Raw genomic sequence first — 27765 nt, forward strand, 5'->3', positions numbered from 1 at the left:
CATTTTACAACTTTCTTGATGCAGTTGTTAAATGAATCTGACTTCACGATTAGTTTTGCTTGTCAGGAGATCACTAAAGGAGATCACATGACCCCAGGACACTGCAACCGTCATAAATATGAACCAGTTGCCAAGCATCTGAATTTTGATCATGGAGATGCTGCAACGGTCATGTGTGAAAAATGGTCATAAGTCACTTTTTTCAGTGCCATTGTAACTTTGAACAGTCATTAAACGAATAGCTGCAAATATTAAATCTGTATTAAATCTGAACTCAGAATCCCCAAGTTAAAGCCCCCGATTGTCCATGAAAATCAATGAATTATTTAGGGAAAAAGGTGGTTTCCACTTTAGCATATTTCAAAACACACCCATGCAAACACTACAAACAAAATATGACAGAACTATCCATCATAGTAAATTACTGAATATTCGCTTTCTGATGCTTAACAGAATTCTAAATGGGCTCCTTAACTTTATTTAATCCTATTATTTCTGCTATATAGACTCAAGAACTTGGTTAAAATTTCAAGCTTTTTTTATTTTAAAGTACTGTACCATTCTTTCACATTTTCTTTATACTTACAAAAACATAACTTTTAAGGTACTTCTGAAAAACACCCTGGTCTGTAGTACAGAACATGTTTTCATTTTATAATTAAAGAAGTGGTTAAAATAACATATTGGCTGTACAAAGTTTCCTTCAATTAAGCATTTAAAGGCCAAGTCTACAAAATAACAGAAGCATCACGGATACTAGACCAGACCAAGCCTCAAAAACATATTTTAAATGGATGTTAATAGGGAGTAGAGACTCATTCTCCCACACTGGCAGAACGTAAATTGGAATGGAAAATGCGGCTTATTGTCAAATATTTTCCTAATCAGCAAGGAGTAGACCAGATTAAAAATGGATAACTCCCCAAAAAGGATGATCTAAATTTGCAAAGTGGAAGCCCTGAAGGGAGACGAGGAAGCTTTCAGTCACAGGACTCGACTTTAACAGAGAACTTTGCTGCTTGAAATAAAAAGAGATAAAAAGGATGAGTCTTCTGAGATTATTGGAACATGTATCATATGTTGTTCTCCTTCTTCATGCCCCAACTGGATCAGATGCAAGGAAACATTTAAATGGCAGTTGTTTGCTATCCTTGGAGCACTAGACAATAATGGCATTCTGAACAGAACTACAATTCCTCATGAACAGGACAAAGAGCAGAAAGCTGCTGATTTCATATTATACGCAATAGCATTTATTGTTTCTTGTGTAGCTAAAGTGCATTGGGTTTCATAAAGTGCAGTGAGTCATTTAATAGAAAGCAGCTACCTATTGTTCTAAGCAGTGGCTTAAACAGGGTATATCACATATTAAAGTGTGCTGCCAGAATAGGAACAAAAAGGTATTAAATTCAGGGTGGCCTCCTTCCTATTCTATTTTCTCTCTGGCCTGAAATATAACAAATGACATCTAAATCAATGTTAAATGTAGCAAACCACTCCTACTGTTTTTCTAGAAGGTAAGTAAAAATAGACATCTTCTTTTTATGAGGACTTACTCCATTTAGTCATGCTTTTTTTTAAATAAGAAAACTGCTCTGCTTTACGGCTAACCAAAAGTAGCAAAATCTTATCTGAACAGAGACAAAGGTCTACAATATGTAAGTTATTACAAGTCAAATATGTGAAACTACAGACATCTATGAAGCGCTTCTAACACCTCTTTTGGATTAAACAAATCAAAACATTCAAATTCATTATTCTGAATTATTTAATTCAAAGTTTGATTGTTGTGTAATTTTGAAAAGTGATTTCAAATGAGTTTTAAAATGATGTCTACATATGTCAAAGTTAATATTACATTATGCAATAGGAGATTATATATATAGTGACAAACTAACTAAATAAATGAATATATAAGAGTAATTCTCCACAGATAACTACTGTATCTATAAGGGTGCTATTTAAATTGACAAAGGCATCAAGGCATACTTTTTAATAGGATTTTTAAAAGTAGGAAAGGACAAGAGTTGTCAGGCTCCCCCACCAAGTAACCCAATCTCTTTTAGTACCCTTAATCTGTACTTTTTTATTTAAAAAACCCATCACTTTAATATCTTATCTACTATTTCAAAGTGCCTGTTAGTGGAGGCTAGAATAAGCCAAGTAAGTGAGAATGAATCTATAATCCAATCAAACAGCTTAACCCTGTTCTAGGATCTCTGCAAAGGTCCAAAATGATCCAATGTGGCTCAAGGGATGCACAACTTGTTACATCCATCCATCCATCCAACAAGAGCATGGGATCCCTTTTGAGAGATCACAGTGGGCAACATTAAAGTCCAAAGAGAAGAAACCCTAAAGGGCTGGCTTGACATTGATAAGATGTGTCAAGATTCTTTCCCCCCCTCCCTCCCCTCAAGGCTCTGTGTCAATCATGACCAGGATGGGATAAATTATGAGCTAGGGTTGTGACAGCTTCGCCCTAAGAATCACTAAGTTATTATATTTTTTTTAAAAAAGGTGGGACCCGTAATCCCTGCCTTCATAATCCCTTGTAGTTGTATCCATTTCCTGTATTCATAATCATGTCTATACTCATATCTATTATCTAATTCATGCTTGATGATATAGATAGATAGATAGATAGATATTTTTTTTTAAAAAAAAGGCTTATAGCAGGACCGGCGGGAGGGGGGGTGGGCTCGGCCAAAAGCTCTTTCCCGGGTGGGCTCGGCCACACAATTCCAAGGCAGGGAGCCAGGACGAAGAGCCTCCTTCTCCCGATCGAGGGACCCTGGATGCCCAGGCAGGCCTTGAGGGGGGCCACCTTCCTCTTCGCGGACGGCCCTGCGCCGGGGGGGGGGGAGGGAGGCCGGGCAGGAGCCTCGCGACCAAGGCGGGCAGGCCCTTCCCCACCCCATCCTTCCCTTCCCCCTCAGGATCCCTGGCCCCACAGCCAGTCCGGTCCCGCTCGCCCGGTTAAGACCCAGGCCGGGATTCCCGGCTGCTCCCCAACGGCCGCCCGATACCTGTCACAGCCGTACAGCCGGCGTCCCGGAGCAAGCCCGCCTTCCTGGCCCCGCAGCACCCTTGGCCGCTCGGGCAGCGCCTCTTCTCACTACCACCTCCCGCCCGCGCCTCCAGCCGAGGCGCAAGAAGGCGAATCAGGCAGGCTCCGCCCACTCCCCCCCCTCCACCTCCGTCGTCGTCGCCAGCCCCGCCCGCTGGCGTGTGACGCCCCGGCGAGGCTCTCCCCCCGCCTTTTCCGAAGGAGGGAGGGGGGAAGCGGAAATCAATTGGCCGGTGGATCAATTGGCGGCACGCGCAGCCCACGCCCTGCTCTCCCTCCCCCTCCCTTTCCCGAATGTCGACTCACCTCGGCCCCTCCGCTCGCCGTAGTGCTTCACGCCCCACCCACCCGAGCCTGCCAATCACGAGAGGCGCGTGGCGATCCTTCTCCCACCCCCCCACTCCCCCTTCTCCCTCCCACCTTTAGATCATTGCTGCCGAAACATTGTCCCGCCTCCTCCGAGAAGGCCTGGGCGGCACCCAGACACGTCCCGGATGCCACCCTTTCCCTTTGCTCGTCCTTCCAGGCTCCTCCTCCTCCCCCTCCCCAACGAGCGCGAGAGGCGGTCTGGCGCAAGCGCAGTGGGCCCGAGCGGGAAGTTCGTCTGCTCTTCTATCTTAGGGTTGAGTCCGAGGCGGCTCTGCCTGACTTCGGGCTCGATTTGTCTTTTGTCCGGAGAGGGTGGTGCCTTTGACAGCCGCCTTGTACGGAGGGCAAAAAAAAAAGGGGGGGCTCAACGATCGTCCCGCTCTTTCAGAGCTGCCTGGCGACACCATTCCAAATTTTCAATCCCTTTTTTGCGTTCAAGAGATTCTACTTTCACGTAAGTCGATAGAAGGTCTTATTCAGCACTCTCGGCTACATGGCATACAGGCTGATTATAGTAACACAAGAGGATATTTGTGGCTCAAGGTTGAAATGAAGGGTCCTTGGTGCTCTCTGGGTTGCCTAGTTTAATGAAATGAAGGACTAGGGGAGACATGATAGCAGCCTTCCAATATGCTCTTGTTTTCTGGCAGACGTTTAGAATAGCAGAGTTGGAAGGGACCTTGGAGGTCTTCTAGTCTAACCCCCTGCTTAGGCAGGAAACCCTAAACCACTTCAGACAAATGGCTATCCAACATCTTCTTAAAGACTTGCAGTGCTGCGGCATTCACAACTTCTGGAGGCAAGTTGTTCCACTGATTAATTGTTCTAACTGTCAGGAAATTTGGCTTGGTTCTAGGTTGCTTCTGTTTGATTTGATTTTATTATATTTATATGCCGCCCTTTTCCCCCGAAGGGGACTCAGGGCGGCTCACAATTCAAATCAGGGAAGGGGGGTACAGACAGAAAATAAAAGACAAAACATAACAATACATAATTTAAAAAACACACAACAGTCATACCATTCGAGACGGGGGCAACAGCTCTTTAGCCCCAGGCCTGTCGGAACAGCCAGGTTTTAAGGGCTTTGTGGAAGGCCTGGAGGGTGGTGAGGGTTCGAATCTCCACGGGGAGTTCGTTCCAGAGGGTCGGAGCAGCCACAGAGAAGGCTCTCCTCCGGGTAGTCGCCAGTTGACACTGGCCGGCGGATGGAATTCGGAGGAGGCCTAATCTGTGGGATCTAATCGGTCTAGTGGAGGTGATTGGCAGCAGGCGGTCTCTCAAGTACCCAGGTCCAATACCATGAAGGTATTCTTGATTAGTTTCCACCAGGGGTGAAATTCAGCAGGTTCAGAAATTTTGAGTAGCCCAGAGAACCGGCAAATACCACCGCTGGCTGGCCCCAGAGTGGGGTGGGAATGGAGATTTTGCAGTATCCGTCTCCTGCCATGCCCATCAAGCCACACCCATAGAAAAAAGTAAAAAAAAAAAAAAAAAGAATTTCACCACTGGTTTCCACCCATTGCTTCTTGTCCTGCCCTCAGGTGCTTTGGAGAATAGCTTGACTCCTTCTTCTTTGTGGCAACCCCTGAGATATTGGAAGACTGCTATCATGTCTCCCCTAGTCCTTCTTTTCATTAAACTAGACATACCCAGTTCCTGCAACCGTTCTTCCTATGTTTTAGCCTCCAGTCCCCTAATCACCTTTGTTGCTCTTCTCTGCCCTCTTTCTAAAGTCTCCACATCTTTTTTTACATCGTGGCGACCAAAACTGGATGCAGTATTCCAAGTGTAGCCTTTCCAAGACATTATAAAGTGGTATTAACACTTCACATGATCTTGATTCTATCCCTCTGTTTATGCAGCCTAGAACTGTGTTGGCTTTTTTGGCAGCTGCTGCACACTACTGGCTCATATTTAAATGGTTGCCCACTAGGACTCCAAGATCCCTTTCACAGTTACTACTATTGAGTTTCATTATCATCACTAGGTAACATCAGTGCTACAAAGAATGTAATATAAACCAAGAGCCAAGGTCCCTCCTTACTGGTACTGATGATGTTACCTAGTTTGGGTAATGAAACGTCTGCAAGAAAATAAGGAAGCTCTGAGAGCACCAAGGGCTGATCATAAACTGCTAATCAGGATCAGATCTGGCTAGAGTTGGGAGATCTAGATCTAGAGATGGTTAGAATGGGAGACGACTAGGAAATCCCCCCGGGGGGGGGAGTGAGAGGGATTATCATGGATTGGAAAGTCCAAAATAATTATGGAAAAAGACGACTTACAGGTAGTCCTTGACTTACGATCACAATTGAACCCAGAATTTCTGTGGTTAAGTGATACATTTGTTTTGAGTGAGTTTTGCCTCATTTTACAATCCTCCTTGCCACAGTTGTTAAGCAAATCACTGCAAGTTAGCAACCCATTTGTTTTAGCGAATCTAGCTTCCCCCATTGACTTTGCTGGTCAGAAGTTTGCAAAAGGGGATCAGATGACCTTGGGATTCGGCAACCGTCGTAAGTATGAACCAGTTGTCAAGCATCTGAATTTTGATCACATGATCATGGGGATGCTACAAAATTGTAACTGTTAAAAACGGTCCTGAGATACTTTTTTTCAGTGTCGTCCTCACTTTGAATGATCACTAAATGAACTGTTTTAACTTAGTTAAAAGTATTTTAACTTAACTGCACCTGTGTATGGTTTGCCAATTGCACAGTGGCAGATAGAACAGCACTCCAGAGGGTCAATGTCATTGCCCAGAGGATCATGGGTTGTCCTCTTCCCTCTTTGGAAGAGCTTTATAGCTCCTGCTGCCTTAAGAAAGTTCAAAACATTCTTAAAGATCCATCTCATCCTGGGCACCCTTTTTTTGAACTATTACCATCTGGCAGACGGTACAGGATAATAAAAACAAGGACAAATAGGCTGAAAAACAGCTTCTATCCCATGGCAGTAACTATTGAGTTCTATGGTATAGTGCAATATCAGGTTTTCAATTTCAATTATATAGAATGTAAAGGATGTATGTTTGTGTTTTTATTTTTATAATGTACACTGAAGATGGCATTTAATTTCATTGTACGATGTGCAATGACAATAAACTAAACTAAACTATTTTAAGTCAAGGATTACCTGTACTAACTGCTTCAATAGTGCCAGCAAGAACATTGTATTATGTCCTTCATCCATCTCAATGTGGAGGAAATCACTTTTGCTTTTTTTTAAACAATCATTATCCCTGCTTCCTTTCCAAGCGTTTACCTTAAATTAATGCTTTTTAGCTGTTCTTGGTATGATAACACTTTTTTTAAAATACAGCTTCATAGACAAATGAAAATATTTATAGAATCTGTGGGGCTGCTAAGAACTCACACCGATTTGATGGCAATCAGTTTTATGCAAAAGCAGCTTGAATTGACACTGTATTATAAACATTAATCATTCCCAGCTGGAAGGCCAGACATCTTGCTGAAGAGGAAGAGTGGGACATGTAGTCCAAATGTGAGCAAGATGCACCAAGGTGGAAACATCATGCTGAGCAAAGTAATAGCATTGGAACTTAACTACTCAAGTCCTTGAGTAGCAATGTGATGAAAGCAGATTAATCTTCAATTCGGTTAGAATCATTTGCATCTTTGGACAAGGCTATTATGGAGAAACAAATTTAAGCATGTTTTGGGAACACTTGTTTTTCTGAGTTCCAATGAAAACCATACAATATTATTTTTATAAAGCATGTGATGCATAGATGGTTCATAATTACTATAAAGGATAATCAACCATATCTTTTTTTAAATGAAAGGCATACCTGTAAAATATATTCAATTCTGATGCATTAAAAAAAAGCCTCTGGGATGGGAAAATTGTTCCTCTTGGTGCACCTTGATATGAGTTGGCTGCATTTCCTTTCCTTTATCTCATGCCTTTCATTGACTTACTGTTTCTTATTCCTTTTTTACATTCTGCATAATATTGGCTATTCTGGAAGGGAACATCAGGGAAGGGAACATACTCTGTGTGTGTGTGTATGTGTGTGTAGATAGACAGAAATATAGATATAGTTAGATAACTGGATAGATACCGCATGCGTACTAGCGTCTGTGCGATGCTCCAGCTGCTCCTGGAGGATCGCGCAGGCGCTGTATGCATCCCGCGCATGTGTGGAAGCGCAGAACTCGTCAAAACCGGGTAAGGAGTGAGGGCAGGCGGGCCCTTCGCCGTTCCCGGAAGTTACTTACTTCCGGGTTCGCCGACCAACCGGTTCGCGGGGACCGCCGCGAACCGGTTGAAACCCACCCCTGGTATGTATGTATGTATGATAAATGTATGTATATAGAACAAAAATGGCGTTTTCATGCATTTGAGAGTAAGCAACTTAATACCGGTTCGGTTGGAACGGGGCTGGTGGCGTCCTCGTGCACGCGCGCAGTGCACGCATGCGTACTAGCGTCTGTGCGATGCTCCAGCTGCTCCTGGAGGATCGCGCAGGCGCTGTATGCATCCCGCGCATGTGTGGAAGCGCAGAACTCGTCAAAACCGGGTAAGGAGTGAGGGCAGGCGGGCCCTTCGCCGTTCCCGGAAGTTACTTACTTCCGGGTTCGCCGACCAACCGGTTCGCGGGGACCGCCGCGAACCGGTTGAAACCCACCCCTGGTATGTATGTATGTATGATAAATATATGTATATAGAACAAAAATGGTGTTTTCATGCATTTGAGAGTAAGCAACTTAATGCCTTTCAAAGCTTTTGAACTTCCGACAGGCTGTGCCTATCAGGATTTATGGCAGATGTAGTGCAAATACTCAGTAATACCAGATTGTTATACTTAGGCGGTCTTTCTGTCAGCATTTGTGCAGGCTAATTCTGTTCAGATTTAGGTTGAAATAGACAAAGTCTGCTTCTTTCTGAAAAAAGTGTTGCTTTGGTTTGATGGAAATTGTTGCATGTATATTTGCATCAATTTTATAATCAGAAAAACACCCTGCCTTTCATCTCAGTCATTAGGATGATCAAGGAGTCATAGTGCCGTAGTATAAGAGAAAAGCTATTCTTGGTTTCAGGTGCATCTTATTCTCTGACTGAAATAAAATGCTCTCTTTCATTAGGAATTTCTCATTTATTAGGAAACGTCAAGTTCTGGAAAAAGAACAAAATTTGCATGGAGCTTCTGTGTGGATATCCTGCTCTGCTAATTCTGAGAAGTTATCTTCACATTAATTCTTTGCAATATTTGGGATTACTTTTTGTTCAAATGTATTAATGGAACTTACTTCTCCTATCTGTATTTTGATTTATCGGCATGATTTACCACTTGTTTGTATCTTACGATTCATGATTGTATCTTATGATTTATGGTCGAGGAGAGCCGAGGTGGCGCAGTGGTTAAATGCAGCACTGCAGGCTACTTCAGCTGACTGCAGTTCTACAGTTCAGCTGTTCAAATCTCACCGACTCAAGGTTGACTCAGCCTTCCATCCTTCCGAGGTGGGTAAAATGAGGACCCGGATTGTTAGGGGGCAATATGCTGACTCTGTAAACCGCTTAGAGAGGGCTGAAAGCCCTATGAAGCGGTATATAAGTCTAACTGCTATTGCTATTGCTATTGTTGTTTGTATGTACACTGAGAGCTTATGAACTGGAGACAAATTCCTTGTGTGTCCAATCACACTTGGCCAATAAAGAATATTCTAATTCTAATATATTTTTTGAAGGGATGTCCAGGGTAGAAATGGCAAGAGATGGAAATGGCAACACCAGTGACACACCCAATACATGGTTTGGACAGGTCAGTATATCATTGTTTTTAGTTAGTTAATTGGTTGGATGGTTAGTTTGCTGCCCATTTCACTGCAGCTATCTTAAGATTCTCAGGGATGAAACATTGCGCAACATTTATTAGGGATAAGAATATGGTTTCTACATCATCTTAACAAATCTGTAGGAAATGTACTTAGAGGTTTTAAAGGGAACAGGCCTGGATGAAAATCAGGTTGACGCTAATCAATCTTTCTGAAATAACCCCAATGTATTTTGTATCCTAGCTCAGATGGCTCAGTGGCTAAGATGCCATACTTGTCGATCAGAAAGTTCGGCAGTTCAGTGGTTCAAATCCCTGGCGCCTCGTAACGGAGTGAGCTCCCGTTACTTGTCCTAGCTTCTGCCAACCTAGCAGTTCGAAAGCATATAAAAATGCAAGTAGAAAAATAGGAACCACCTTTGGTGGGAAGGGAACAGCATTCTGTGCTCCTTCAGCATTCAATTATACCGGCCACATGACCACGGAGACATCTTCGGACAGCCCTGGCTCTTCAGTTTTGAAACGGAGATGAGCACCATCCCCTAGAGTTGGGAACGACTAGCACATATGTGCGAGGGGAACCTTTACCTTACCTTATTTTGTATCCTATGCAGGAAACGTGAAGCTCTGGTATTATTGAGATTATTTTACAAAGAAGACTTTGTACAATTTTGAAGTGCTGTTTAGGTCTCTTTTTTGGGGGATTAATTCATAAGTTGCTTCTTGGTGAGGAATACTAGGCAATATGTCGATATAATTATCTCTTCAATTTGCATTAAGATAGTGAGACTTCAGGAGTTAACTTTTAAAATGTTACTTTTTATCATTTTATAATTTATGACAGCATGATAACAGTACAGTTTATTCTTTCATTTTGAAAAAGACTTAAGTGTGAGCAAATTAAATCTTGAAATGGAAACAACCAGAAGAGGCAAGAAGGCAGAAAGGTGTCTAAATCTGTTGGTTTTTGTGTTTGTGAAGTGCCAGTACACAGCAGATGAGTACCAGGCTGTTCAGGCAGCTCTGCGGCAGAGGCTGGGACCAGAATACATCAGTAGCCGACAAGCTGGAGGAGGACAGAAGGTACAAATTAGAGATTAGAGCTTTACTTTACTTTATACTGAAAAGCATCCTTTTAACCCCAGAGATGTGAACCTGACATGCTTGGAGTAGCCTGTTAAGATGCGTTAACACTTAAAAAAAAAAAGTACTATATAGCTGTCAACAGCTAGTATCACCAAACCAGATTGTTGAAATTCAGTACTAACCTTCAGGTTGTCAAATTAGAATCGCTGACCAGAGATTTCAAGAGAAAAATAAACATAATCCTAGGCAAAATGGCTCTAAAAACGCCAGGTTTTTATTGCAATATTATATGTTGTGTGTACAGGGAATCCTTGACTTATAGCCAACTTACAATTGAGCCCAAAATTCATGTTGCTAAGGGCGAAATTCGTTAAGTGAGTTTTGCCCCGTTTTACTATTTTTCTTCCCACATTTGTTAAGTGAATCATTGTGGTTGTTAAATGAGTGACACGGTTGTTAAGTGGCTCTGGTTTCCCCATGGACTTTGCTTGCCAGAAGGTTGCAAAAGGGGGTCACTGTAACCGTCATAAATATGAGACAGTTGTCAAGCATCCGAATATCAATCGTGTGACCTTTGGGATGCTGCGTGTGAAAAATGGTCATGAGTCACTTTTTCCAGTGCCATTGTAACTTTGAACGGTCACTAAGTGAACTGTTGTAAGTCCAGGACTGCCTGTTTTGCCCAATTAGCTTTACATGGGATCTCTCGTTCTGTGGCACTGAATCGTCCGACAGCTTTTCACACATTTAAAGGCGTATGACGCATGTAATGCTCAATCCCACCCTTGCTGCCTACATATCCCATCCCACACTGTGGCCTAGATTTTGAGATATTACCAGCTTTCTCCTCCTGAAATAGAGTCCATCTGATCACTTTAATATTTATGTATAGCTCTTATGTAGAGAGCTATTTACGTGAAAACAATGTCTCCAAGTTGGTAAATATAAAAAAGTAAATCCGGTTAAAACGTATTATGTTACCTGCTTCTTTATGTTTTTTGCTGTGCTATGTCATAATATAGTTAGAATATAGTAATATAGTTAGAAACTATGTATATTACATAACTATAGATCCTTCTTGAATCTTGAATCTCTATTTATAAAAATGTGTGTGTGTGTGTGTGTGTGTGTATGTGTAGAATAACTCTGGAACACCTCAAGCAATCTCAACCAAACTTGGTACACAGATGACTTACTCTCTAGAGACATAATATAGTTAGAATATAGTAATATAGTTAGAAACTGTGTATATTACATAACTATAGATCCTTCTTGAATCTTGAATCTATATATATATAAATGGATGTGTGTGTGTGTGTGTGTTCCAGAATAACTCTGGAGCACCTCAAACAAACTCAACTAAACTTGGTACACAGATGATTTACTCTCTAGAGACAAATACTGTGGGGGGTAAGACACCTTTAACACCCCTCGTGTGTGTGTGTTCTGTTAAGATACAGCCTGTTGTGCCTTAAAATGGCTTCTACTGTACTGCCGTAAAATGGTTTCTACTGTACAGTGCAGTGGAGTTGCCACGGTAACGGCTTCACATACTCCACAAGGGGATTCCCTTTGGTAAGGGGGAAAATCCAACATTAGAAATTATAATTTGATCCAGACATTTTTCCCCCTATAAATACCCAGGCAACGCCATGTTATGTATTATTATGAGATAAAAATGGATATTTGATAGTCTACAGCAAAACGTATTTCCTTTCTTTTTGCTCTCAGGTTTGCTACATAGAGGGGCACAGAGTCATCAGCCTGGCCAATGAAATGTTTGGATATAATGGCTGGGCTCATTCTGTCACTCAGCAGAACGTTGGTGAGTCCAATAAGAACTTGTTTTGGTTGAAAATGTGGGAAAAATATTCCCACCGTAAAGGCAATGCTAATAAAATGTAAAAGAAAAGGCTGGGGAATTCGCAATACTGCTCTGTTCATGGAAGCTTTTTTGAACTGGTAATAAGATTTCACGTAAAGAAAATTAGGAAGCAGTTTTTTTTTTCATTTTCCGTGTGTTCCTGATAACAATCCATTGTAGAAGAGCATGAGAAATATTATGACGAATTATAAAATAGCCCCTCTTCCTTAGGCAACTTGAGACCTTGAAGTACGAGGGTGGCCAAAAAATTTTGGAGTTAGTTTGCATATAAAATAGGAATAGCACTTAGACTTATATACCGCTTTACAGTGCTTTACAGCCCTCTCTAAGCGGTTTACAGAGTCAACCTATTGCCCCCAACAATCTGGGTCCTCATTTTACCCACCTTGGAAGGATGGAAGGCTGAGTCAACCTTAAATACCTTAAATAAAACCTTAATTAAAACCTCAAATAAAATTGATGCCTATTCATCATTTTAGATTGTATTTCCCAGCCAGAAAGCAGATTTGCTTATCTCTGTTGTAGTTCTCTTACCTCTTAAGTGAAATCACCACAATAGCCTGTTATTCTACTAGTTACAGTTTTTAATGTGTCTTTTGCTCGTCCTCTCAAGCACCCATATTTATTTATTATTTGTTTTTCTAATTTGATAGATGTTTAAAATTGTTCCCTGCGTGGCCAGATCCAGTTTGTACAATATTCTCAAATCTTGAATTCTGTTTGTCAGGCCTGCAGCCATCTTTTCTTTCAGATCTTTGGTCTGCCACACTTTCTATTATTCTGCTACGCGTTTTATATTGTGGGGAAATGGGAGGGTTAGGATTGCAGGAGTGAGATGTCTTGTAGCCATAACAAAATTCTTTCTTGAAAGCCAAGGTCATCCTTTGTCTTTGCACCTCTGCACCTGACCGGAATTGGATGGGTGGAACTGCCAGCATGGCAGTCAGTGGGAGACTGGACATGGGATGGACTTGGAGGTGTGGGGGCAAGATCTTGAACTTTCAACTAGGTGGGGAAAAACATGAAGCTTTCAGATTCGGCTTTTCCCAGATGTGCCAAAATGACTCTGTTAATAAATTGGAACTTTGAGCAATACGTTGCCTTGGACTCTGATTGACTTTTGGATGCTATTTGGAACCCTGACACTGTTGCATTTTTGTTATCGGTGGTCACTGCCTCCTGGGTTATCAGTCCTGTGATTGTTTCTCTCCATCTCCTGCCTCTGTCACCTGCTATACTTTACACTTTTTGAAATTGGTAGCCTGTAAGTAAAGAACTACCGTGTTTCCCCCAAAATAAGACCCGGTGCTATTTCCTTTTGGGCCCCAAAATACGCACTAGGGCTTATTTTCAGGGAAACAAGATTTTTAGGGTGATCGGCCTGGCTGGGTGCCCCGCCCTCTGGCGCTCACACCAGAGCCAGCAAGCACGCGGGGGACTTATGGCATCCAGCAGCAGCTTTAGTCCGCTGGTCCCTTAGTTGGCGCACTCTGGAGCTGCACAGAGCGGAAGGCACAGCAGAAGGCGGGCGATGCCGGCACGCCACACGGGCTGCAGGCAACCCAAGAGACATGAAACAAGCCATGAAACCTGCCGCTCAATCCCACCACCACTCGGCTTTCCCACGGTCTGTGCATCCAGATCGCCTGCCTGTCCCTCGCCTCTGTTTTAACAACACAAAACAGGGTGCATTCATCATTCTACCTGAATGTATCCTTTTACTTTTTGCTGTAGTAGTCTATTAGGAAAGGGCAAGCACTGATATATGATACAGTTCCAAGTAAAGCTTCTTTGGTACTTCTAATTAACACAGAACAATATTTATAGAGGGTTTGTTTCCCCCAAATATGGCATCTTATATTCAATACGTGCTAACCATAAATAGCTGTTTATTTTAACAATGAAAATTATCAGGCACCGTTGAATTTAATTTTTCGTTAAGTGTGTTTTCTTGCTTCCTTTTTATATAATTTATACTGTGTTTGGCCTTAGTTTTCTTTTCAAAAATAAAGGCTACCACAGGTCCTTTAAAAAAAACAACAACTCTCACGAAGTTTTATATATTTCTGTTACTGCTTCTTGCCTTAGTCATTAGTGTGACTTTTTTCTTCCTCCTTTTGTAGATTTTGTTGATCTAAATAATGGCAAATTCTATGTGGGTGTTTGTGCCTTTGTGAAAGTTCAGCTTAAGGTAAGCATGCATATGTGGGTGGGTATTCTAATGTGGTGGGTTTTTTAGGAGCAGACAGTTAAATCAGAGGTCCCCAACCCTGGGCTGTGGCCTACTACCATGGCCTGTTTGGAACTGGGCCATGCAAGCAGCGGGCGAGCATATGCGCGCAGCTCCACTTGCACCAGCGGCAGGTGCTCATGTTTGGATGTGCAGCTCAGTTTGTGCATTTGCGCCTGCTACTCACACAAATGGAGCTGTGCATGAGAGTGCACGCGCCTGCCATTTGCATGGAAACAACCCTTCTCCCCTGCTGGACCGCCAAACCGGAAAGATTGGGAACCGCTGAGTAAAATTATACCCAAATGTGCACAATAAGAACTCTTGAAGGTACTATTTATAGTCAGGTGGAGAGATTCTATTGTTATATAAAACTGTTACTATTGTCAATTCTGTTACTGGTTGAAAGGGATTATTTAATGCTGAAGAAGCTATTCCACTTATATTTTCTCCTTTGTTACAGGCCAAAAATACACTTTCTTTGAAGAATTAAAATACCGTATTTTTCGGAGTATAAGATGCTCCAAAGTATAAGACCCATCTAGCTTTTGGGGAGGAAAACAAGAAAAAAACAATCTGCCTCTCCCAGCAATTTGCCTCCTTGCAGCAAACAGCAAACAGTCCGTTTCAGTTTCAGCACAGCCTGATTAGCACAAGCAGCTGATTGTCAGTTGGATCGGCCTCCCGACGTTTCAGGCTGCAGGGATTGCCATAGCCTATTGCCACCTCTGCACATCCCATTTTCAGTATCTGCAAATCTCGTTTTTGGCTTCCGCGCACTCCATTTTCCACCCGTTCTGGGCAGCAGGGATTGGAATGGGCAGAAAATGGGGGGGTGCGAAGGCCAAAAATGGGATGCGGAGGCCGAAAATGAGGCGTGCGGAGGCAACAATAGGCAATGGCAATCCATGCAACCTGAAACAGTTGATGGTTGGGAGGCTGATCCAACCGACAATCAGCTGCTTGTGCTAATCAGACTGCTGAAGCAAACTGAAACAGGCTGTTTGCTGTTTGCTGCAAGGAGGCAAATTGCTGGGAAGCAGAGGCCAAAAGGTGGGCGGGTATATAAGATGCAGCCAAATTTTCACCCTCTTTTGGGGGGGGGGTGCGTCTTATACTCCGAAAAATATGGTAGGTTGAAGTGTGTGATATTGCAGATGAAGTATTCAAATCCTTGTAGATTCCAGAAAAAATGAATGCACCTCCGTCATCTTTTCATTTTTTCCCCTTCAAATATTAAGAAAGGAATTGTGAAAATAATTATAGTAAGGGGGGATATAAATCTACTCATGTTGCAGGATGGGGCTTACCATGAAGATGTTGGCTACGGAGTAAGTGAAGGCTTGAAATCTAAGGCCTTGTCCCTTGAAAAAGCAAGGAAAGAGGCTGTCACAGATGGATTGAAGAGGGCACTAAAGTAAGAGTAACCAACGCATGCAATATTTTGTTGTTTTTGTTGTGAAATAGAGAATTATGTTTTAAGAAGCAGCTGTCTGTCTCTTCAGGTGCTTTGGTAATGCTCTTGGGAACTGTATTTTGGATAAGGACTACTTGCGCTCGGTGAATAAGCTCCCCCGGCAGGTATGTTGTGGGGGAGGAGGGACAGGGGGAGGAGAGCAGGTTTCAAAGAAAGTAGAAATGCCAAATTCTGGAGTGATCACGAATTGTAACAATTAATAGTAACTTGCATCATTTATTCTTCTTCATAATCACCAGATTTCACCATTTGGCTTTTTTCTCTTAGAAATGTTCTCTCTTTTGTTCATTATTATTACTCAGAACTAAGCCAAAAGTATTATGTCATCATTCTAGCATTATAAAACAAGTTTGTTTTTTTGGGGGGTGGGGGGCGTTATTTGGAATAAGATTCTGTAACCTGCACAAAAACACACATACCTTCATATAATTTTTATGCGGACCTTAAGAGTCTATTGTTTTCTACCTTAGGACCCTTTGGGTAAATTATCTTGAACCTTGCAATCCATTTATTAATTTACCTAATAGTAAGGTTAATGGAACCTATGTTTATTTTTGCATAATCATTTTTAAGATGACACCATAAGCTTCTAAAGATCCCTCTTTTAATATCTCTCGGTGTTGCCGCAAGATTAACCATGGTTTATTCACTTTTTAAAACCTATAATTGGATAACTAGCCTAGTCTCTTTTAGGGAATGCTTTTGGCTGACAGCTACAAATGGCCCTCGATACAGTGGATTATCTGGATCCTCTTCAATCTGGGTTCGAACCAGAAAACAGCACTAAAACAGCACTGGCTGCACTAGTCAGTGACCTTTGGAGGGCTCAGAATGAAAATGGTGCAACCCGTCTGGCCTTCCTTGCCCTTAAGTGGCTTTTGATACCTTCGGCCGTGGTATCTTGGCTTGGCTTGGAGAGCTGGGAGTGGGAGGAGGCACTGTGTTATGATGGTTCTCCTCCTTCCTCTGTGGCTGGTTCCAGTTGGTGTTGGCATAAGGCAGGAATCCCTAGGGCCACATAACGGAGTGAGCTCCTGTTACTTGTCCCAGCTTCTGCCAACCTAGCAGTTCAAAAGCATGTAAAAATGCAAGTAGAAAAACAGGGACCATCTTTGGTGGGAAGGTAACAGCGTTCCGTGCGCCTTTGGCGTTTAGTTATGCCAGCCACATGACCACAGAGACATCTTTGGACAGCGCTGGCTCTTTGGCTTTGAAGCAGAGATGAGCAATGCCCCCTAGAGTCGGGAACGACTAGCACATATGTGTGAGGGGAACCTTTACCTTTATCTTCCTAACTTTCCATAAAGCACTGAAGGCCTATCTTTCCATCCAAGCTCTGGGATTAAAACAGCCGACTGCACATTGGAAGCTTGACTTGAACCCAGGTTTTTGCACATACAAACACACACTTGGTTTTAATAGTTTAATGTCAAGTGCAGGAAATCGGGAGTCAATGCAGTTCAAATGATTGCATGCTAATGCCCTGAACAAGAGGTCAAAGCAAACCGGCGGTAGAGAAGAATCAACAGAATTCAAGGTGGGCTGGATTTAGATCTCATGTGGGCACAAAGGGACTCTAAACTGATGGTGTGCTTGACCCCCCCCCCTCGGGCACAGCATGATCATCTACGTTTAATACGGTTTTTAATTTTTGATTGTGAACTGCCCAAAGTTTGCTATAAGATGGGTGTCTATATAAATCTTTCAAATAAATAAATTGCCTTAAAATCAAAAAAAGCCAAAGGTAATCTGCAGGGTACACGGCCCTAAGAATAATTGTAATTTGCTTTAAACATATAAATAACCCACATTAGCTCAGATTACAGCATTGGCTAAAAGTATGGTGTGAAGGTGCAAATTCTGCATAAAACACCCCTTGTTTCCTTGGGTAGCTTTACGTCTGGACTGGGATGGGGGTAGGGGGTATTTCCTGGGCAGCTTCCCCCTGATAAATTCTGTGAAATGCTTCTACTATTTTCTTAATTTCTCTATCTCAGGGGTCCCCAAACCTGGCAATTTTTAAGGCTTGTGGACTTCAACTCCCAGAATTCTCCAGCCAGCTCCGCTAAATATTGGGAAAGTTGCCAAGTTTGAAGACCTCTGCCCTACTTGAATGGCTTTTTGTTTTATCCTTTTGCTAGATGCCTCCAGATTTAGATTTGGGCAAAGTGAAAAGACAGGACTTTGATCCTACTATTGAGAAGGCAAGATATAACAGCTGCTTGCAAAAAGGAAGTGAAGACCAGAAGCTCTTTTCCTTGTCAACCCCAAGCAAATCTCGCAAGTCGGCTACTCCCTTGAATGCGATTGAACAAAACCAAAATAGGTTAGCAGCTTCATTACATGTTTTTCCCGGGCAGGCCCACATTTTGAAATGTTAAACTTTTCATAATGACGTTTAGAAAGTTGCTTTCAAAAGTATTCTGAATTTTAATTCAGCAAGAAATTCCTGAGTGTGGTCAGATATTCTACTTTTGTTCTAGCGGGAGGGAAAGAAAAAGTAATGCAGGATTGCTTTTGTGAATTCTTATTACTGTAACGCGCTCTACATGGGGCTGCCCTTGAAGAGTGTTCGAAGACTTCAGTTAGTCCAGAACGCAGCCGCGCGAGCGATTGTGGGTGCACCCAGCTACACCCACGTCACACCTATCCTCCGCGAGCTACACTGGCTACCCATTAGTCTCCGGACCCGCTTCAAGGTGCTGGTCGTTACCTATAAAGCCCTACATGGCATCGGACCTGGGTACCTGAGAGACCGCCTCCTGTCGATTACCTCCCATAGGCCGATTAGATCTCACACGTTAGGTCTCCTCCGGATTCCATCTGCCAGCCAATGTCGGCTGGCGACTCCCCGGGGGAGAGCCTTCTCTGTTGCAGCTCCAGCCCTCTGGAATGACCTCCCCGTGGAGATCCGGACCCTTACTACCCTCCCGGCCTTCCGCAAAGCCACCAAGTCCTGGCTGCTCCAGCAGGCCGGGGGGCTTGTGAAATATCCAGCCACACGGAAACTGTGAATGTTGCGTATTTTAAAGTGTTGTTTTTGTCTATTTATCCCCCTTCCCTTGTTTATTGTGAGCCGCCCGGAGTCCTTCGGGAGTGGGCGGCATATAAGACAAATAAACTAAACTAAACTAAACTAATTCTGTCAGGAAAAAAAGAGAGTCTAAATGTTTCCTATTTCCTAAGTGGGTATAATGTTGACAAAGTACATATCCAAGTGAGCACAGACTGTATTTTTTGGAGTATAAGACACACTTTTTACTCCCAAAAAAGAGAGTGAAAATCTGGTTCTGTCTTTTACGCTGAAAACAGCATTTATGCCCTACCGAAACTCCTCCACCTTTGCAAAAATGGCCATGCCGAGGGTTTGGGAGGCTTGCAAAGTGTTCCTGATGACTGGGGAGGGCAAAAAATGAGCAAAAAAAGGGCCATTTTTGCTTGCTTTTGCCCCCCCCCCCAGCCCCCAGGAGCACTTTGCAAGCCTCCCAAAGCTCTGCATACCCCCTTTTTTTCCTTCAAAAAACGGCCAGTTTTTGCGAAAAAGGAGCCGTTTTTTTGCTCGTCTTTTTGCCCTCCAACTCCCAGGAGCACTCTACAAGCCTCCCAAAGCTCTGCATGCCTTTTTATTTTTTTGCAAAAAAACGAGCCGTGCAGACGGTTGGGGAGGCCTGCAGAGTGCAAACACTTTTTTTAAAAAAAATTACCTCTTCAAAATCATGGTGCATTTTATACTTTGGTGCATCTTATAGTTTGAAAAATACGATATATCCTATGGCAGCTTTTTCCAGTCTGATGCCCTCTGGTTGTACTAACATTCTGCTTTCAGAATTTGTTATCCAGCATTAATTCCTCTCTCATGAGTTTATACTGGTAGTCCTGGATCTTCAGTAAGTTATTAAGTATGTTATCAAGGTTGTGTCACTATGCCAAGTAAGACCCCCCCAACGAAAGAAAGCTTGAGTTTCTTCTAAGTTCCATTTTATTAGAGATGTCATACTGGCACATCTGGGAAAACTCAAATCTGAAAGTTTCCAAGTTGTCCCCACCCAAGTGAAAGTCCAAGTCCCTGCCCCACCACCCACATGTCTGTCACATGGCCCAATCAGGCACCGTCCCAACTGGAGATGCCTCGCAGTCACGCCACTCCAGGTGCTTGGCAAGATGTCCTTGACGCTCTGAGAAAGGATATACATCTCCCATACGCCATATAATCCCCCCCTCCCATTTTCCTACTGCATGGAAGGCCTGAAGGCCCAAATGTAAAAGATTTCTTCCAGGCCTGACAGATTGACTCAGCCTTCCATCCTTCCAAGGTCGGTAAAAGATTGTTGGGGGCAATAGGCTGACCCTGTAAAACCGCTTAGAGGGGACTGTTAAGCATAAGTCTAACTGCTGTTGCTATTATTAGAAGAAAAGTATCATGGAATTGAAATTTAATATGCCATAAACATGCCTTGCCATCCAGCATGAGGAAATGTTATTAATGAACTAGAGCAGGGGTATCAAAGTCAAGGCCCGGAGGCCGGATTCGGCCCGTGGGTGCTTAGATCTGGCCAGTGAGGCCAGATCTAAGGAAGCAACAAAGGACCAGCCCGCGGTATCTGTGCCAGCAAAAACGGAGCCCAGGAGGGCTGCGGACTTCAGGAAGCCATCGCAGCCAAAAACAGAGCTCAGGAGCCTGTTTTTGCTGGTAGAGCACTTGGGCCGCCACAGGTACCCCCAACACGAGTGACGTCGAGCTGGCCATACCCCCCCCCAGCCCCCCCCCCGTCAAACACAACGCTGTTGCGTCCTCCAATGAAATCGAGTTTGACACCCCTGAACTAGAGGGATAATCCCCCTTGGTTTATACTCTGTTATCACAGGATCTCACTGCCCTTGGATTACGACGCAACTCACCTTCGGAAGATACGGCAGAAGCAGCTTCAAGAGAAGTTCAGACAGGAGATGCAGGAGAAACAGCAGATCCAGTCAGATGTTTCAGCTTGCAGGGCTAAAGATCAAGGTAAAGAGGGTTGCAGGAACTGGGTATGGCTAGTCTAGGGAAAAAAAAGGACTAAGGGGTGACATGATCGCAGGATTCCAGTATTTGAGGGGCTGCCACAAAGAAGAGGGGGAGGGGAATCAACCTATTCTCCAAAGCACTTGAAGGCAGGACGATTAAAAAAAAATGGATGGAAGCAACCTGGATTTAAGGAAATCTTAGCTGTAAGAACAATTAACCAGTGGAACAGCTTGCCTTCAGAAATTGTGGGTGCTCCATCACTGGAGGCTTCTAAGAAGAGACTTGCACACCCACTTGTCTGGAATGGTATAAGGTCTCCTGCTTGAACAGGGGGTTGGATTAGAAGACCTCTAAGTTCCCTTCCAGCTCTATTCCAGATAGAGGAGAATATTAGTAGCATGATTAATTCCTTCCATGTTAATTGTGCCTTCGTCAGAAGGAGAAAATGACCTCCCAAACAAAGGTTATTTTATACAAAAATGCATGAGCTGTTAATATCAGCCACATTTAACTTAAAAAGAAAACCATAGAGGAAAATAGAGGCAAGGGAATAAATAATCTGGGATGCAGAGGATCAGAGTGTTTAAACAGGAGTTGGTCAAGTAATTATAGGGGGCAATTCTAATTGACAAAAATTTAAACAGTCGAGGCGTAAGTAGATTTTGTGAAACAATTTTGATGTAGTTTTGCAAGAAAATACAATGATGTGGAGCTCAGAGGGCTGAGAAAGGCTTGGACCCAAAGAATGGGAGAGTGGCAATGACCTCTGTTGCCCCTGAAACTTTCCCAAGTGCTGTTGGGTCACATTTGACACCTTTTCCAATAAGTGTTTGAATGAAAATCTTCAAGGAGATGGAGGAGGGAATCAACAAAATACAATGACTATCCGAAAGGATTCCAAAGGATTTTAGATTTCACTTGAAAAATATTATTTAAGAATAAATACAGCCCAGTTCATTTGATGGGAGGGGAAGAGGAGATGAGGGCAGTGAAAGGCTCTTCCTTGTAACTCAAGAGAATTATAAGGAGTTGCAGTTACAACAGAAACATTAAGAAGCTTTCCCCCCACCCCCACCCTGAAGAAAATCATTCAATCAGCTGGAAGGGATCTTGGAGGCCTAGTCCAACCCCCTGCTCAAACAGGAGACCCTATACCAGGGGTGACAAACTTGATTTCATTGAGGGCCGCATCAGGGATGTGTTTGACCTTGGGGGGAGGGGGCTGGGATGGGTGTGGCCAGCTTGACCTCACTTGTGTTGCGGTGCCTATGGCAGCCAGCTCTGCCAGCGAAAACAGGCTCCCGAGCTTCGTATTTGGCTGCAACATTTTCCTGCAACTCTCTGCCAGCAAAAATGGAGCTCTGTTTTCGCTGGCAGAGCCACTGCAGGCTGGTCCTTTGCTGTCTCCAGAGTGACTCTGCGGGCCACATCTGAGCACCCCGCGGGTCGGATCCGGGCCCCGGGCCTTGATTTTGACACCCCTGCCCTATACCATTTCAGACAGGTGCCTGTCCAGTCTTTTCTTTAAAACTCCAGTACCCACAACGTCTGTAGGCAAACTATTCCACTGGTTCATTGTTCTCATTGTTAGGAAGGTTCTCCTTAACTCCAGGTTAATTAGTTCCCATCCATTGTTTCTTGTCTTGCCTTTTAATTAAATTAAAATTAAAAATTGCAAAAAAACAATAGCCAAATGTCCAGGGAGGACTGACCCTGCCCTGTAGTTCTTCAGTGCCAGAAGAAAAAAGGAAGCTGGGAAGGGAAAGGGAGAGAATACAATCTCCTTTCCCAATCTGTTCTCTCCTGGGAAGAAAGAGACCAGTAGGAAGTGAATCTGCAGCAACTTGGAGTTGCACCATTGAGCTACCACCGATCCTCCTTTGATGACACAAGGAAAAGACTCTGATATGCCATTCGTCCATCACCAATTTAGTTTTACCCACTTTGATCCTGTCTCCCTGCCTCAAATTAGAAAGGCGGGTAACAGTTTCACTTTTTTGGCAATTCTGCTCTTTGCATACAGAGGCGTCCAATCCCCCTGCCTTGGAATGCAACTCTTCTGTACCCCCGGAATCTGTTGTGGATGAATTCCTTGCAGGTGAGCGTAAAATTGCTTTAAGTTGATTAGCTCACGGTTTTTTCATGGTATTCACAGTACCAATTATTATGGTACAATCGGGTGGGTTCCTACCGGTTTGGCCGAACCGCTAGTAGCTTGGCGACCTGGGTCGCTGGAAGCGGCAGTGACCCAGGCCTGCCATGCCCTTGAACCAGTTCTCCTGGTGGTGCCATAGATGCCGCCATCTTGTTTTTTGCTTCTGCAATTTTAGTTGTATTGTGCATGTGTATGTGCAGTGCGCAGGGGCATATGGCGTACTCCTGAGCAAACCGGCAGTAGTTTCTGCCGGAATCCACCCCTGGGTACAATGTACATCCTCTTTTTCTCATGCGAGTCCTCCCCAACACCCTTGGTTTGATGCTGAATGCAGACTGTGGGAAGGACTGTAATGAAAAGAAGAAACAGCCAGGGGGGCATATATAGTGAAAAGTTACTGGGAGCCAAAGTGTTACCCATCTATTCACCCACATTCTGTGATGACCTGGGGCAAGCCACGGAAGCAACACAGCCAGAGAACAGTTCTAACTCTCCTTTATTGCTCCGACTTTCTCCCAAACATCCTGTCATGCCCCTATCAATAGTTGGACTCTGAGATAGAAGATGAACAGCTGTCAGAGAGTGGGAGAGTGGCTCCATTGGCTGTGGAGGAAACTGGGGAAGGGCAAAGTCAGGTTGGGCAGAGCTGGGGACGGAGAAGAGAGCAACGTGGGTTGTGTGGCTTACGAGGGAAGAAAGGGCCCCGATTCCCTTCACAAGGCACACCTGGGGATGGAGTTTAAAGGAAAGGCAAATGGGAGGGGCTGCTGCTGTCGGGAACAAACACTGACTTCATTTGGTGTTAAATGCTTATCTGAGTTCCTGGCATCCTCCCAACTGGTTTGATTTGCTGTGCTACTTGTTTATTTATTTATTTATTTATTTGTCTTGTATGCCGCCCACTCCCGAAGGACTCCGGGCAGCTCACAATAGACAAGAAGAGGGGGATAAATAGACAACACTTAAAAAATATGCAACATTCACATTTTCCATGGGGCTGGATATTTCACATGCCCCCTCAGTCTGCTGGAGCAGCCAGGACTTGGTGGCTTTGCGGAAGGCCGGGAGGATAGTAAGGGTCCGGATCTCCACGGGGAGATCATTCCAGAGGGCTGGAGCTGCAACAGAGAAGGCTCTCCCCCGGGAAGTCGCCAGCCGACATTGGCTGGCAGATGGAATCCGGAGGAGACCTAACCTGTGAGATCTAATCGGTCTATGGGAGGTAATCAGCAGGAGGCGGTCTCTCAGGTACCCAGGTTCGATGCCATGTAGGGTTTTATAGGTAACGACCAGCACCTTGAAGCGGGTCCGGAGACTAATGGGTAGCCAGTGCAGCTCGCGGAGGATAGGTGTGACGTGGGTGTACCTGGGTGCACCCACAATCGCTCGCGCGGCTGCGTTCTGGACTAACTGAAGTCTTCGAACACTCTTCAAGGGCAGCCCCACTTCACTTCTGGAACTCCTTATCTTGCTTGCCCTGCCATATTAATTACTTTATCTTGCCTTGTTGGATTTATAATTGGAAGTTTTCTGTTTACAAGGTTTGGATTGGAGCATTTTCAGCCAAAGGCTGTTACAGGTTTGTGGAAGAGTTTTTCTCCAGGCCGGAGAGTTGGCAGGGACGTTGGGGTCACAGTTGGTGTTAATAAAGTATACCGGTTTTCTGGCTATGTTGCCTTTGTGCCACACCCTGGGTCATCATATGTCCCCATGTTTACTGCAAGTCCTGGAGCAAAGCTCTCTCACACACCTCCAACAGCCTCTGGCTGCAAGTAGTCCAGTAAGCAAAGTTAGCAAGGCAGCAACCAAGGCAAGAAGTCCAGTGAGGCAGGCAAATCGGACAAGGCATACAAGACAAAGCACAGCAAAATCCAGACGTCGGCAACTGCATGCGAGGCTCCACGGATTCAACGCTTGTTCCCGACAAACACCCCTCCCAACGGCATCTCCTTAAATCTCAGTTCCCAAGGTAAGCCTTGTGAAGAGGGGCAGGGCGCTCTCCTCCCGAGTCATCGGGTTGGCCTGCGTTGCTCCTTCCTCCCCTCCACAGCTCCATGCTCGGGGATCGGAAGGGGGCGGTCCTTGCTCGGCACCGGAACTCCGTCGTTCCCCTGCTCCACTGCCTGCCCTCTCTTCCCCCTTCTCTCGGTCATCCTGTGCTCATTCTTCCTCGCTGGCAATCCTTCCCAAGCCTGAGAGACCCAGAGCTGCCTCGTCCTCCTCCGGTTGTTTCTCCGGAGCCAACGACGTCATGCTCTCTTCTTTCATTGGCCCCAGCTCTAGCTCGTCCTCCTCTGCGGACTCAGGCTCCGATGGGGCCATGACACATTCCCTTTTTCTAGAAAAACTCAGATTTAAGCATTCTCATATCTGAGCTGGACCCTGAATATTGCGGCTTCCATTACAATCTAGAGCCATTGGGAATCAGACGCATAACTGAACAATCAATAGTTGAAGTTTTAGTTTTAATTTCTGACTGATTACAGATGATCCAGAACTGTGGGACTTTCCTTTGGAAGCAACTGATCACAATACAGCAGCAGTGCCAGCCCAATGCTTACGTTCACCTCTTGGACAGCATTGCATGATGACTCGCAGCCGAACCCCACAAAGAATAAATAATCAGCAATCAAATATAAAACCTTCATCTTGGCATCTGTCCTCCAGTCCCAAATCTTACTTAGCAGGTAAACTGTAAAAGAGATAGGAAAACGAGTAACTTTGTCTACATTAACTAGGCTATATGACAAAAGCATGTAGTGGTGGGGAACAAATAACATTGTCTCCTCCGTGAAAAGCAGCTAAAATGCAGCTTCTGGGCCACGAGGAATGTTGTATATGAAATAGGATAGCTTAGCACATGAAACTGGACGGGAATCTAAACCGTGTCCAAATCCTGCAGAGCGCAGAGAAAAAAAATCCTCATATTTCCCAGTGATTCCAGCCTATGCATTATAGGCAAATCATTAAAACTCTAAAGTAAAATTGCTGAAAATGCAGTGGTAAAAAATGAAACAGGACACATTTTATTGTACTGGCATTGCCTGGGTATTTATTTATGGGGGGGAAATGTCTGGACCAAACGTAATTTCTAATGTTGTATTTTTCCCCTTACCACAGGGAGCCCCCTCGTGGAGTACTGTGAAGCCATTACTATGGCAACTCCACTGTGCTACTGTACAGTAGAAGCCATTTTAAGGCACAACAGGCTGTATCTTAACAGAACACACACCCTGAGAGGTGTTAAGGGTGTCTTACACCCACAGTATTTCTTTCCAGAGAGTAAGTCATCTGTGTACCAAGTTTGGTTGAAATGGCTCAAGGCATTCCAGAGTTATGCTGGAACACACACACACACACACAGAGAGAGCCATTGATGATAGCTAGATGATAGATGATATATATATAGATAGATAGATAGATAGATAGATAGATAGATAGATAGATAGATAGATAGATAGATAGATGATAGACAGACAGACATAGAAAAACTAGGTGAAACTAGGCAAAAAACATATATATTTTTAAAGGAAATCCTTTTCTGAATGACTATTTTCTATTTCAGCTGAACAGAGTCCCTACCGAAAAGGCCAAGGCATGAAAAAGAGAAGACTGGAACCTGCATAGAAAACACTTCAGACTTCAGCACAAGGGTTTTAATTCAGAATACATTTTAGTCCAATAAAGTTGCAGACCAAAGTATATTTTCTAGATTTTATTACAGGAAAAAAGCGCATTGCTTTGCAGTATTTAACTAAGGGCTTAAATGCCACTTCAATTCTAGGGAAAAGAATTAATTATTACAAGTCCTAATATTTCACTTTATATGTAATTTTATTGTAAAACTTTAAAAGGTACTTTCTTACCTTTCTTCATTCTGAGTAGAAGAGAGCAATTTTAGTAATAATATATTCAAAATATAAATGTCTCACTTGTCTTACAATGTCTTATAAATGTCTTATAATGGTCTCACCTGGATATGAATTTGATGATCAGGGAAAAACCTATTTTAATTTAAATTATAATTGTCCTTTCTTTTGATGAACAAAACCAACAAAACTAAGGTTTCCACCTACTCAGAGGCACAACCTGAAAATGTTTGGAAAGTTTATTGTTAGAAGTATAGAAAAGCATGACTTTTTAAGTGTGGGTGGGTGGGGCGAGGGAGGGGGCGGAAGGGAAATATGTCAGTCTTGGACTTTTTATGGTGTCTATTTTATTGGTCCACTAACAAAGTCTGAGAAAACAAAAATCCATCATTAGAACAGTATAATTCATTTTGCAATCTATAGTTTAATCCAGCATCTCATGTAATATATATTACTAACTAGCTGATAACCCGGCATTGCCCGGGTATTTATTTATAGGGGGAAATGTCTGGACCAAATGTAATTTCTAATGTTGGATTTTCCCCCTTACCAGAGGGAGCCCACTTGTGGAGTACTGTGAAGCTGTTACAATGCCAACTCCACTGCACTGTACAGAAGCCATTTTACGGCAGTACAGTAGGAGTCATTTTAAGGCACAACAGGCTATATCTTAACAGAATCCCCCCCTCCCCCCGGGGTTTTAGGAGTGTCTTACCTTGACAGTATTTTTTTCCAGAGAGTGAGTCATCTGTGTACCAAATTTGGTTGAAATTGCTCAAGGCGTTCCAGAGTTATGCTGGAACACACACACACACACAC

At 43.6% G+C, this 27765-nt stretch overlaps 2 protein-coding genes across 2 annotated transcripts in view; one reads left to right on the forward strand and one right to left on the reverse strand.

Moving 5' to 3' along the window:
• Window positions 1-3169, reverse strand: part of LOC148044051 (ELKS/Rab6-interacting/CAST family member 1-like) — a 105088-nt gene extending 101919 nt beyond the window's left edge. The window contains exon 1 of the mRNA XM_087722922.1: window positions 3030-3169. The gene's annotated coding sequence lies outside the window, so the exon portion shown is untranslated. The remainder of the gene's footprint in view (window positions 1-3029) is intronic.
• A 700-nt stretch (window positions 3170-3869) lies between these two features.
• Window positions 3870-26928, forward strand: LOC106546221 (RAD52 DNA repair protein). The gene is made up of 12 exons (XM_087722930.1): window positions 3870-3893; window positions 9154-9227; window positions 10221-10322; window positions 12057-12150; window positions 14334-14401; window positions 15739-15857; window positions 15946-16021; window positions 18059-18243; window positions 20783-20922; window positions 22946-23020; window positions 25564-25764; window positions 26643-26928. The coding sequence occupies exons 2-12, from the start codon at window positions 9156-9158 to the stop codon at window positions 26702-26704; spliced, it is 1194 nt and encodes a 397-aa protein (XP_087579056.1). The 5' UTR covers window positions 3870-3893; window positions 9154-9155; the 3' UTR covers window positions 26705-26928.
• The last annotated feature ends 837 nt before the right edge of the window (window positions 26929-27765 follow it).

This window comes from Thamnophis sirtalis, unplaced genomic scaffold (genome assembly GCF_051295495.1).
Source record: "Thamnophis sirtalis isolate CommonGarterSnake01/CBP01778 unplaced genomic scaffold, rThaSir2_p1.2 scaffold_9, whole genome shotgun sequence".
NCBI classification, from domain to species: domain Eukaryota; kingdom Metazoa; phylum Chordata; class Lepidosauria; order Squamata; family Natricidae; genus Thamnophis; species Thamnophis sirtalis.

Bases quoted from the DNA above. Each gene is read 5' to 3' on its own strand.
- LOC106546221 (XM_087722930.1), top strand. From the start codon at position 9,156: ATGTCCAGGGTAGAAATGGCAAGAGATGGAAATGGCAACACCAGTGAC. The intron at 15,858-15,945 runs GTAAGAGTAACC...CTGTCTCTTCAG, and splicing joins GGATTGAAGAGGGCACTAAA to GTGCTTTGGTAATGCTCTTG. The intron at 18,244-20,782 runs GTTAGCAGCTTC...CTGTTATCACAG, and splicing joins ATTGAACAAAACCAAAATAG to GATCTCACTGCCCTTGGATT.